This window comes from Amphiprion ocellaris, chromosome 13, assembly GCF_022539595.1.
Source record: "Amphiprion ocellaris isolate individual 3 ecotype Okinawa chromosome 13, ASM2253959v1, whole genome shotgun sequence".
In the NCBI taxonomy this organism is placed as follows: domain Eukaryota; kingdom Metazoa; phylum Chordata; class Actinopteri; family Pomacentridae; genus Amphiprion; species Amphiprion ocellaris.
In genome coordinates this window covers 30,183,539-30,196,200 of record NC_072778.1, presented here as the reverse complement: position 1 = coordinate 30,196,200, position 12,662 = coordinate 30,183,539, and the positions used below count along the sequence as shown (strand labels likewise).

General features: G+C 36.4%; 1 protein-coding gene across 1 annotated transcript; it reads right to left on the bottom strand.

The window, feature by feature from the left end:
- Positions 1-2,587: 2,587 nt before the first annotated feature.
- Positions 2,588-6,865, bottom strand: dcps (decapping enzyme, scavenger). Its single transcript, XM_023268375.3, has 6 exons — positions 6,590-6,865; positions 6,056-6,206; positions 4,919-5,064; positions 4,725-4,838; positions 3,346-3,456; positions 2,588-3,242 (listed from the first exon to the last, which is right to left on the bottom strand). Exons 1-6 carry the CDS (start codon positions 6,857-6,859, stop codon positions 2,976-2,978), a joined length of 1,059 nt encoding a protein of 352 aa, XP_023124143.3. The 5' UTR covers positions 6,860-6,865; the 3' UTR covers positions 2,588-2,975.
- Between the last annotated feature and the right edge of the window lie 5,797 nt (positions 6,866-12,662).

Below are 12,662 nucleotides of genomic sequence, written 5' to 3'. Positions count from 1 at the left end.
GAAACTTGCTATCCACAGAGTTGAGGTTTGATTTTGCAGTTTCAGTGACAGTTTCACAATAAAAGTTGGATGACTTTTTTTTTTTTTAAAGCATTAACACTGCCACCTAGTGTTTTGTTAAAGTGAATGCTTCAGTGTAGCTAAAAAAGTTAGAACGTGAGACTTGGTAGTAGAATTGCACCAAGACATCTGTGTTTGAAAGATCTCATGTCATGTGTCTAACACTATACTTCACCAGCATGATGGAAAATTAGCATAGAATGTCAAAAATGCAGATAAATAATCTGTAGGCTTCAAAACAAGAGCACAAAATAACTACAAAGAAGCAGAAAATCTCATAAGATAATCCTAATAATAACCTTATACATGTGTATTTAGGTTCTATCTTTACAAAACAGCTTTCTTTTAAAAGATGCTAAATAAAAAAGAAAGACCAGAAATAAATATAGCTAAACACGGTAAAAGCTTCACTAAAGAAATCAGTAGAGTACTATCTAATGAAAGACTGAATGTAGTTGCATCGATAGTGCTGGAAATCTGGATTTGTTATCCTTGAAAACTTTTCATCTGGTTTGGGGTGATCTGATCCACACTGATTCCTCTGGTCTACAAGCAGAATGCTTCCAGAATAAAAGTAGTTAAACTTTACCTACTTTCAGTTACTAAAAAAGAAAAAAATAAGTCAAAAGTGATGTTTGGCTGAAGTTATCAAGGTACAATAATATTGAAATTCTATCTGAAGTAATGAGTGATTATTAATTAAAGGATAAGTATGTGTCTGAGCTACAAGTTCTGACTCAATGTAGAACATATTCATCTAATGTTTTGATAGAACATGCCCTCTTTGACATATTACATACTTAGTTACATTTCATAAACCATGATGAGCATCGATCCAAGTTACATGTAGCAGCTTTTGTCAGTGTGGGAAACTTTTATCAAACTGTCTCGTATTTTTTACCCGAGGAACCAGAGACGCTTCGAAACTGTGTAAACAACGCAGATAACTTCTGTTAATTTGTGGCGAGGTAGCCTCTGCATGACAAAAGTGCAGCATAACTGCTGCTGTGAAAAAGGCATGTTATCTTTATTTGGATGCAAAGTAGAGGATCAGGACGAGAGTTGGGCAGTCATGGAGAAAAGGTATCAGGGAAAATGGAATCCGTCTATGCTTCTGACTACTGCTGGAATATGTCAACGAATGATCCTGATGCCTTGTACAAGAGACGAGCAAAAAAGCCCCATGTATATACTGCAGAACTCTTGTTGTAAGTTCAGGTTCCACATTCTGCCCAATTTGATCTCAAGTGGGCCGGAGCAGAAAAATCATAGCATAATAACCTATAAATAACCACAACTCTACATTTTTCCTTTGTTTCAGTGCAAAAAAAGCACATTCTGAAAATGTTCACAGATAAGATTTTTTTATGCTAAATATTATGAACAACCTGAAATTTCTTCAGAAAACTAAATTCAATTTCAACAACAATATGCCTCAGTTTATCATTTCCACATTACAACTTAAAGATCACAGTTTATCTACAAAGGAACAAAACATTTAGTGACAGATATCTGGAACTGAATGATGCAATAATTTACTTTATGATCAAAACGACAAAAGTTAGACAAAAAAACAACAAAAAAAACAAAATCGAGACGAAATATTACAAAAATGAGACACAAAACGACAAAAGTGAGAAACAAAATGACAAAAATTAGACAAACAACACGAAACAAAAAAGATGCAAAAATTAGACAAAAAACTTACAAAGTAGCAAAAAAAATGTACAAACAGCAAAAATGAGGCAAAAAAGACACAAAATGACAAAAATGATAAAACAACGATGGAAGCAAAACACAAAATGGCAAAAATAAGAAGCAAAACAACAAAAACATGAGACAAATGACAAAAGTCAGATAAAAACAAAGACAAAAAACAACACAAACAAGGCAAAATATTACAAAAATGAGACACAAAATTACAACAGAACAATGAGCAATCTAGTATTTTACTTTATGATCAAAAAAATTGTCAAGGTCTAGAAATTATTTTATAGTTTTACAAATGTACAATTTACACTTTATAAAGTCGTCCTGTGTGCCAGATTGGACCCTCTGGAGGGCCGGTTTTGGCCCACGGGCCGCATGTTTGACACCCCTATTTTAAGTGATGTTTCAGTTTGTATTTTCCTAATAGATTTACTTACAATAAGGCATCAGACTTCATTTGTTTAGTCCTTGCCAGGGCAGCACTTGGAGACTTCAGATATAAATATTCTTTAAAACTCAAGATTTCAGTACATGTATATACATAATAAGACTTTGTCATTAAATATCTTGGAACATTAGCCAGCCATCAGTTTAATAATTTGCTTTTCCATTCATCTTATCAAAGTATGTAAGATTTAGACAATTTTATCTTGGAAGCGGACAAAAATTTGTATGACAGTGTTATCTGATCCTGGATATCGAAACATGGGATTTTCAAATCTGGATAATTCTGATCCTGATTAAATCATTTCTGCAACTGAAAACATAAAATTATTTAAACATTTAAAAATAAATAAACTGAATTAAACACGTTAAGTAGAGAAAAATGACTTTAATTCAGTCACCAACATTCAGTCAAACATGAAAAGCACCTTAAAACACAAAAAATACTAATAATGCCGAAAAATATTTAACCACATTTTGTCACATCGACTCCTGTGTTCTCACTTCATCTTATAGTACAAATGGTGATAATATGATCATGATTAGAAAAACATGAGCTAATTACTCATCCAAGTGTATCAAAATCATTAGCAATAAAAGCTGACTACTAACCAGATAAGGCAGGAGTACACCGTTATAAAACTGTTTGTTCTGTGACAACCAACCTGGTCTCAAAGGAGACTACGGATGTTTGGATGATATCTGACTTTCTAAAAAAAGGATGGAAACCTCCCAAGGGAAGATGATACACATACGGTCCGTTACAGTTTTCCTGCCTCCTTGAACTTGCCCAGCAGCCCATCATCTGCCCTCAGGGGGAAGTACAACGTCCGGGTCTCGTAGTACCGCGGGTCGGACTGGAGGTTCTGGATGACGTCGGTGAGGAGGTGGGCTCGTTCGACGCCGCAGCCCGGAGCCTCGTAGCCCAGCTTGGTGAAGTGGACGTGCAGGTGGTAGTAGGAGGGCTGGTAGTGCAGGTAGACCCTCAGCTGACTGGCTGGAAGCTTGTAGCGCTGCAGGATCTGCTCCTAAAGCACAGTTACACACCTTTCAGCATCCTTTCTCTTCAGTCTGACGCCACTCCTAAGTTTATTTCTGTTCTTTTTCTCCTCAGGATCAGTGTGAACTCACCTTTCCTTTCTGGAGGACGTTCTGCAGCAGCGGCAGATGTTCTGACCTCAGATCTCTGAGACTCTTGATGTTTCTCTGATGTACTATAGCGAGCAGGTATAAATCATCGACCTGAGGGAGGAGGACAGATACAGTGAGAGATACAGTTAAAGAGAAACTTCAAACTGGTTTGAACACTGTAAAAATCTAGTATTATACTTTTTATGTGCTCCGATCACATATGGTCAGTCCAAAGTCGAGGCTTAAATCTAAAGGTGACGAGCTTTCTCCATCAGGACCTCGACTTTGGAACGACCTGCCTTTGGAGACGAGGCCTGCAGAGTCAGTAACTTCTTTTATAACACTTCTGAAAACCCACTTTGATAAATTTGCTTTTATGTGAAGTTTACTTTTAGCTTTAATTAGTTTTAGTGGTTTATTTTGTATTATGTGCTGTTTATTACTCCACCAAGGAATGTGGCAGAGTTATGTGACAATCAACGTCTGTCCGTCTGTTAGCAACATCACTCAATAACAGATTTGGATAAAATTTTCAGGGAAGGTCAGAAATGACACAAGGACCAACTGATTAGGGTTTGGCAGTGATGCTGCTTATATTCTGGATCCACGAGTTTGTTAAAGATTTCTGTATCATTGCCAGATAGCGTCACAGCGTCACTGTAACCATGACAACAAGTGAACACTACATCAGCTGCCTGCTGATTAGCACATGATTGTGATGCTACTATATCAACCGCTGTGGACCACAAATTGTTTAAAGATTTAATCTGTCAGACATCATACAGCGACTAAGCAGCCTTGGCGGAGAACTGCACTCTCTGAGTGCTTTACTTGTTTGAAATGTTCTCTCTTATTTTATTTTAATTTTAGCTGCCTGGTTCTTTTGTTTCTGAGCTTTGTGTCACTGATTTAGATGATTAGTTTAGTTGTGTTGCCTCATTTAGTGGCATAAACTGCAAGAAACAGCTGACAGATGACCTCTTTTTGGTCAACATCATCCGTTCAGTCGTGAAATTTGCCCATACAAAATGATTTTTTTTTGCAATCAAATCTTCCTTTTCAGTGTTTCTCTGCTGTTCCTCTTTCAGTTTGCTGTGCACAACTACGTGACATGTCATTAAACCTTAAATCTGAGTGAAATATGTTCTATCAGACTGACTTCTCTTGTAGATTATTCCTGGAAAATGAGCCAAAGCAGTGCTATGATGTGTTTGAGTTGACTTGTTTTTCTTCACATTGACCTTCTAGACATGTGACTACTGCTGAAATAATAAATAGTGCAGCTCTGCTTACTAAGAACTCGAATAAAGTCTGATATTTGCTGACCAGAAAGGAAATATCCAGCTGCTTCACAGAGATCAGTTTTCCTGCTCTCTCACCTGCTTTTGGTCCCACTTGAAATCAGGAAGGAGGAGAAATCCAACCTGTGGGTCTGGATCTTCATAAAGTATCCTCTCAGCCTCAGCCTTCTTCTCCAGGACGTTGTAAACCCACTGAAGGCAGAAAAATGATGGTAAAACCTAAAGCTGCGCAGTACAAAGAGTAGCAGAGGAGGTTATTCCAGGATGCTGACCTGCACACTGAAGCTCTGTTTCTGGATGTAGGGCAACGTGATGGACTGATAGTCTTCTGCTGTTTCCTCCACCAGGAAACTCTCCTGACGCTGGTATTTCTTCACATGTTTCTCTGTAGCCGGACAGACAACTGTGGTCTTAATCTCTGTGGGACAGAAACATGCAGGTTACAATCACTTTCCTCCACAGGGCTGGACAATGAAGTAATTTCAACTTTACTAAACCCAACAACTGAAATCAGGCTGAGGCCACATGAAGCTGTTAGACCAAACAAAAGTGTCTGAATGTGGCTGTCACAAACGTTTGACAGGTCAAGAGCTGCAAACAATAATCCTAAATCAATATAAGGAAATAAGAAATATTTTCCAATGTAAAACCAATACTGTTGCCGCAGCCAAAGCAAGACGAAAAACTGGGGGAAAAAATGCAGATTGTGAGTCTGCAATACTGGAAACACACAAATAAAAATAGATGTTTTCTTTTACTTCTACTGGATGAGATCATCTACCAATGTTTTTGTTTTTGTGCTACAACTTGTGGTAAATGCTCAATCAGTTATAAAATTCATTTCAAATAGGTGAAATTACAAAGTATTCTATATATTTTGCTTTGTATTATTGACACGTGGTTTAGAAAATAGCACTAATGCCATTACCATTTTTATTGTTAAAATGTTCTCAAAGGTTTGTTTTTTTCGCTCACTTATAATGAGAGATTCTTGGATATGCTTGTCTAATATTGCAGATTCTGAATTTCACATCTTTAACAGATTCTGAGATATTGTCATTCAAACAGAGCTTTAAATTTCAATGTGTACAAAATGTGCTGAAAGTGGGTGGAAAGCAATATTTTTAAAAATTGTGTAAAGTATTTGGTATGTCAAGCTATAACTTCACAAATATCTTTTTAAATACGCACATATTATGCTCTATAAGATGAGATCAGTGATGGTTTGAGCAGAAATAATAATAATAATAATATTAATTATATTCTGAGATGGAATTACCACTCTGGATCAGTTCAGGTGGGAAACATAAGGTAAACTTTAAACTACCTTGCTAACCATCAATCCTGCTTTGTGGTTCAGTCCTCAGGTGGACAACATGACAGCTGAATGTGTATTTTTGGGGTCGTACCGTTAAGGTGAGGGGGGGCCTGCAGCCGATACGTGCTGTAGATGTCGTTTCTCATCTCCAGCTTGAGTGTGGAGCCACTAAAGAGCTCATCCAGAGAGTCCTGCCTGATGGGAGTCTTCTCCAGGATCACCACAGCATCCTGATCAGCCACCTGAGGATAAACAGAGGGTTAAACATTTCAGCTTCTGCAAAAATAAATAACTCTACATTTATTCTCTATACTGCAGTCATACTCGTTTCTATTGGATTAATCCTCGCCATAAAGCACTTGATTACAACGGCAGATTCATCTCTACACCAGTGTAATAAAACACTAACCACTATATGCACTAATATGCTCTTATTTTGAAATATCACATCGGAAGTGAAAGTTATATTTTAGCTTTCCAAACTACTCGCAGCAGTTTGAATGAATATAACAATACAAATCATTTCCTCTTCCTCTCAGTGCTCTCAGGTTTACAAACACAGTCACAACAAGCCAAACATCGACTATAAACACAGTAAAGTGAGCTAACTTTACAGAAACAGAACCTTTCCGTGGATGAAGATGATTTTCTCTCGGGCGGAGTCATTCAACACGGCGGATGTTTTAAAAGCAGACAGAATATTTCCACTTTCAGCTTCCTGTCGGCCGTCTCCATGGTCAGGTTTCAGCTTCTTCACTTCCACATTTAAATCACCAGATCCGCCGCTGTCTGTTCGTCTTTTAGCCGCCGACTCTGCCATGTTCCTGCTGCTGGAACCAAAGATCGTCTGTGTGGACAGGATGTCCCACTCAATACCCGACTCAGATCCGAACATTGCGCATGCGCATACGTTTTGACAGTATTTTCTTTTTCATATCGTTTGTTGTAAACAATAACCTTGTTGTTTTCCAATAGAGGGGATTTATTTAATTTAAAAATAATAAGCACTTTCTTTTTTTTATATTTCAATAAGGTTAACTATATAGGAGTTATCATAAGTCATATTTATATTACTAAATATGTTTTACTCCTAAGAAAGTCTTTTTCAGACATGCACTCCTTTCTGTTAATCTGTTGCCATTTGAACCTGTCAGTTTCTTGTCTAGTGACTTATTCTACATTTCAGCAACGATATTTGTCCAACAACATCACAGAGAAGAAAACACCCAATTTATGTGATAAAACATCTATCTCATTTATTTGGCTCAACAGTTTCACACCTTTTACAAACTCAGATGCTCATAATATTCAAAACTTTACTGCATTATATTCAGATGAAATGAGACTCACCAGAAATGCATTTGAACTTCTCTTTTATTTGCCCCACAAAACATTAACATAAGTTGAAGTTTAATTCGCTGCTTCCACCTGTTTGTCTTTCCTCTGAGTTTCTGAAATATCTGACAGCAGCAGGTAATAAATAAACTCATGGAGGCAGGATGGATCAGGATCTGTAGTTTCTTCACAGTTTATCAGCTCCAGTCCTTTGCTGTGAAACGGTTGTTCCCAGGTTGCGTGGTGAGCTCCATCAAAGCTGTAGGGATATTTTTATTTCACTTTTTGTAAAGTAGAAAGTAAATTGTCATCACACATGGAAAGATTCTTCACTGTTTAGGAAATGCTGATGCAAGCTAAAAGTTATTTGGACACTCGATAACTTGCTGTTGGTTTCGATTTTTTGTCAGTTGTGTCTCTCTTCGTCACAGTGATGGGTATGTCTAAATGAAGACTGGAGGAACATCAGTGAAAAAGTTTGAATTTTAAAAACAGAATGGTCTGTTTTTAACAGATTTATAAAGCCAGCACTCTCCCAAATTTGAAAAGGGCTGCTTGGAGTCTCTGATAATTGAACAAAACTGCAAAATGTTCAAATGTTCATTCTGTGAATTTAAGTGTTTACTAGAAAACACGTACTTTAATCAGTCTAAGCTCCTAAATTGCACTGCTCTTTTAATTAACACTCATTTTGTGACATTTGTAAGAGTCAATAATGTGCAGAGTGAGACCTCATGTCTGTCTTCATGTCTCAACAAAATAAAGTTCCCAGAAACAAAAAGACTACTTTAAAGCTTTTCACAATAAAACACCATCTATTCTGTACTAAAACTCATTTACAGTTGCTTGTGTTAATCTGCGTGGTGATATTGTGTTTTTGTTTTTACTTGCTGCCCAAAGTAAGATAAATATAGTCCAATGACACATAAGAAACTTTATACAGCAGTAATAAAACATAGATGTACCAAAAGTATCAGGAAACACACCTAACAGAACAATACACCCTGTTTGGCACCACATTGCTTTTTATTGAAGAGCCTGACTTAGTGATGGTCCTCTGATACCCGAGGCTTCGACACATGCGCTGTAGCTCATGAAGCAAACGTAACGAGCCACTGTGCCGAGGCGTGGTTTGGTCACGTGACTCGTGACGTTTGAATCACTTCAGTGACGTTTGAAGCACTCAACTGCTTCGAATCACCTGATTGGTTCGGTTTGTTATGTGAATCACTCAGCGGGATCGAGTGTTCCGGGATAGGAGATCCCTATTTAGTGTTGTTCATTTGAATTGTTTTTCGCAGAATAGATTGTTTTTTTGCTGAGAATAGATAGATAGATAGATAGATAGATAGATAGATAGATAGATAGATAGATAGATAGATAGATAGATAGATAGATTATATATATATATATATATATATATATATATATATATATATATATATATATATTCCCAACTCACCACCCCCATGCCACAACACCTGGCACAGAACCTTGTCAGGTGCTTAGCTGACAGACTACAAACCAAAGAAAAGAACAGTTCACTGACTGTTGCTACACTTGCGGCTCTGCAGTTCAAAACTTTTGGATTCACCAATCAGAGTGGCAGCCAGTGTGAAAGAACGTTTAATAACAGAATGCACAACAATTAACATAAAGAATACCAAGCAGCAGTCATCTACGTCACAAGCACCACCGCAGCCTCGTCCTCCACCACCAGCAGCACCTTCCACAGGTATTCTTTTTCTCTTCTGAATAGGGAATGACTGACATTTCTGGTGATGATGATGATGATCTTCAATATTTTTCAGTTCAACTGTTGAGCCTATTAGACGAAGACGCAAGTAGAGCCTGGCAAATGCAAAGCGCCACAGCGAATGCAATTGTAGAAAGAACGGCAGACCCACTGGCTTACTGGGCAACCCACAAAACCGTTTACCCAAACTTGTACAATGGAGCCAAACATTTCCTGTGTACCTCAGCCTCATCTCTGCCATGTGAACAGGTTTTTTTTTTTTCTAAGGCTGGGGAGATAGTGAGTAAAAGAAGGAACTGCTTGAGTCCCAAACAATGTTCCCTCTAATTTTTCCTGAGTGTGAGCAAACACACAAACTCCCTGAGTGTCCCTTGGACCACTGTGAGCAACATCAGACGTGTGCACTGTGGTCACACCAGCATCACATCCATTCAAGTTACATGGTTCATTAAAAGAATCAAATTACAGCATTTACTTTACTGTTAAAACACTTTGACAACAGGAGCCAGTTGAAGGCTGCAGTGATTTTAGTGACACTACAATGTATAAGAGTGAAGTTATTGAATATTTGTCTCTCTTTACTGTTGCAGCGGTTTTGCAAATTGCAGACGGACCCTGTTCACTCCATAGACACCAATGTTATTCCTGTAGCTTGAAAGACAGCTACTTTTGATAAAACTGGGCTTGTAGCACATTGTCTGCCTTGCAACAATGGGAAAGAGGCACCGTTTATGTTTTGACAACCTATATCTAATGAGTTATTGATGCTGGAAGCCCGAATCTGTGAATATCTTTCCAACTTTACTGAACTTGGGGCCACTACCACCTAAGGAGTGATATATTTAATTTTGAAAAAAGCATTTAGCCATACTTAAAGCTTTAAGTGCTTTATTAACACAGAACTAAAAATTTTGTATTGTTTTATTATCACAGGTTCTGTCTGAAAAGAGGTGGCATCATTTTAAACAGTGAAATCAAACTAACAAAATGTAATGACCAACCAGTGAGCAATACTGGATTCTGCAAAAACATAAACAACTTTTTTAAAAAAAATCTAAATCTTATCTTAACACAGTTAATGTATTAACTTATTTTTGTGTGTATGTATGTATTTATTGATTTATTAAGTACTGTTAGCATATCAGAGTTCTGAGTGAATTTTTCTTAAGATAGGCAAAGGCCATTTATTAATTACATATAGGCTGTTAAATGTTTATTAAAAACTAAAAAGCATTTTAAAAAAACAACTTAGGCATTTATTGAGTCACTAAAATACTGTAGAGTACAGACCACATCAGCATGATTATAAGCATCCTCTGGTAAATTAACAACCAGATACTGATGTCTCTCACCATATGGACTTCAGGAGATGACTGGGGGATGATAAACTGTGACCTACTGGTTGGATTCTCTCTCTGTTCTCATGTTTCTTACATGTTTGTCCCCTGACAGCCGGGTCCTAATGTTTTTTGAGCAACACACCATACTATGACGTTTTTACAATGATGGTTCTACTATGGAACCAGTTTGACATGTTCAGGTGTTCTTTGTGTGAAAACTCAGAGATTTCTGGTATCAGAAGGTGGTTTTCAACTTTCTTTGTTAACTTTCTGCTTCAACTTTAAACTAAATTTCCTTCACTAACCCAACCCTCTGGACTTCCAGGAAGCTGTGTTCCTATTGGCTGTCCAGGTGGCTGCTTGGTGTTATCAGGAACACCTGAGCAGCTCAGTGTCTTCCTGCTTTATTTAGCTGCAGACAAACATTTCCTCTGCTTCGCTTCACCACCGAACCGGGTTTGACGCCGTTGCTTTAGTTTGTGGTTTAGGCGTTGGCTTGCAGCTTCCAGCAGTAAAATAGACTTTAATGTGTTTCTTGTTGTGTTTTAGGGCTTTGTACTGGATAGTTGTCTTAGTAAATGTGGTTCTTTAGCCACAGTTAGCACATGGTGCTAATGTGTGCAGTGATTAGTGGATTTGGTGCAGCTGAGTTGTGTCTTTATCTTGGCTGTAGTGAGTCTTTAGAGGTTTTTGGTCAGACACATTCTTTATTCTTGTTTGTGAACCAAGGTTGGTTGTCCAGAAGGTAAGAGTTCCTGTCCTGATTCTCTGTTCTCAGAGCTTCTCTGGTAGGCTGCAGGAGACTTTAGCGTTTGGGTTGCACTAGTTTGGTTTTTGTATGGTTTCATTTGGACGACTATCTTGAGGCCCCTCCATGTGGTTTAGTGAGGTTTTCTGCAACAGTTCTACAAAGCAACCTGCAGCAGAAGAGACTTTGAGAGTTTTTAGGAAGTTCTGGAGACCAGACTTTAGAGCAGCAGAAACATTTGTCAGCAGTTTGAGCAGGAGAAGGTGAGCTTCAGAGTAGAAATGAGACAGAAACCTTCTTGACCCGTGTGGTGAGGTCCTGTACCAAGAGTTTGAGCAGGTTGTGAAGAGTCTGTAGTTCTTTGGTCTGAAAGCACAAGAAGAGTCGACTCATTAAAGGAGAAAACAGGAGATATTGTTGGTTCTTCTGTCACTCTGCAGTTTCCTTAGATTGAATATCAAGTTTATATTTTAAATGATTTCCCATGTGAGCCCAAGAACACTTCAATAAACTCCCTCCATCCCCTGGACACAACATATTTTATTACCATGTTAAATGTTTTTTCTAATTTTTTTTTTAATGTTTTTGAGTTTTAATCATAGTTTTTTTCTCTTTGCTTGTTTAGTTTTGTCATCTGTGTAAAAGGTGCTAAACAAATAAAGTTGAATTGATAAACTGAATAATTGACTAACTCATGATTGTGACAACAGAAGTATTTTCATTGTGATTTAAGGGTTTATTTCATTTTTAAGGTTGGGGTTAAAATCTTGACAGAAAAAGAAGATTAAAGAAATAAACTACATAACAAAAAACAATTAAATCAAACAAAAAAAATTAATACAATAAAACTTTTAAAAAGTTTTATTGTTCAAAAGATTTAAGAAATTTAAGATGTAATTTTCTAATTAAACATTTAATTTGATAATTAAATGTTTTGTCTTTTTAAAGGTTTAATAATCTAATTAAATGTTTTGCATTTTTTTAAATGTTTAATATTCTTCTTTAATTTTATTTTTCAAATGTTTAATTATGGAAAATATTTTATCTGTAATTTTTAATATTTATATTTTAAAAATTTTGTTTAATTTCATAATGACATGTATTGTATGTTGTTGAATTATGTAATTCAATATTTTGTCTGTTTAATAGAGTTAAACATTAAATACAATTAAATTATATGTACATATACCACCTTTTAATGTTTAGTTTTCTTTTTAAATGCTTCATTGTATTTTCTGTTTAATTCCTATTTGAAGTTTTATTGTCTTTATGATGTAATTTTCTAATTAAACATTTAATTTTTTAATTAAATGTTTTGTCTTTTCAAGGGTTTAATAATCCGATTAAATGTTTTGCATTTTAAAAAATGTTTAACATTCTTCTTGTTTAATTGTATTTTTTTAAACGTTTAATGATGGAAAATACTTCATCTGTAATTTCTAATATTTGTATTTTAAAAATTATGTTTAATTTCATAGCGACATGTACTGTATCATGTTGAATGATCTCATTCAATATT

Excerpts from the sequence above, each read along its gene's own strand:
- dcps (XM_023268375.3), bottom strand. The coding sequence starts at position 6,859 with ATGTTCGGATCTGAGTCGGGTATTGAGTGGGACATCCTGTCCACACAG. Across the intron at positions 5,065-6,055 it reads GGCCCCCCCTCACCTTAACG|AGATTAAGACCACAGTTGTC; the intron begins GTACGACCCCAA and ends TCTGTCCCACAG. Across the intron at positions 4,839-4,918 it reads AACAGAGCTTCAGTGTGCAG|TGGGTTTACAACGTCCTGGA; the intron begins GTCAGCATCCTG and ends TTCTGCCTTCAG.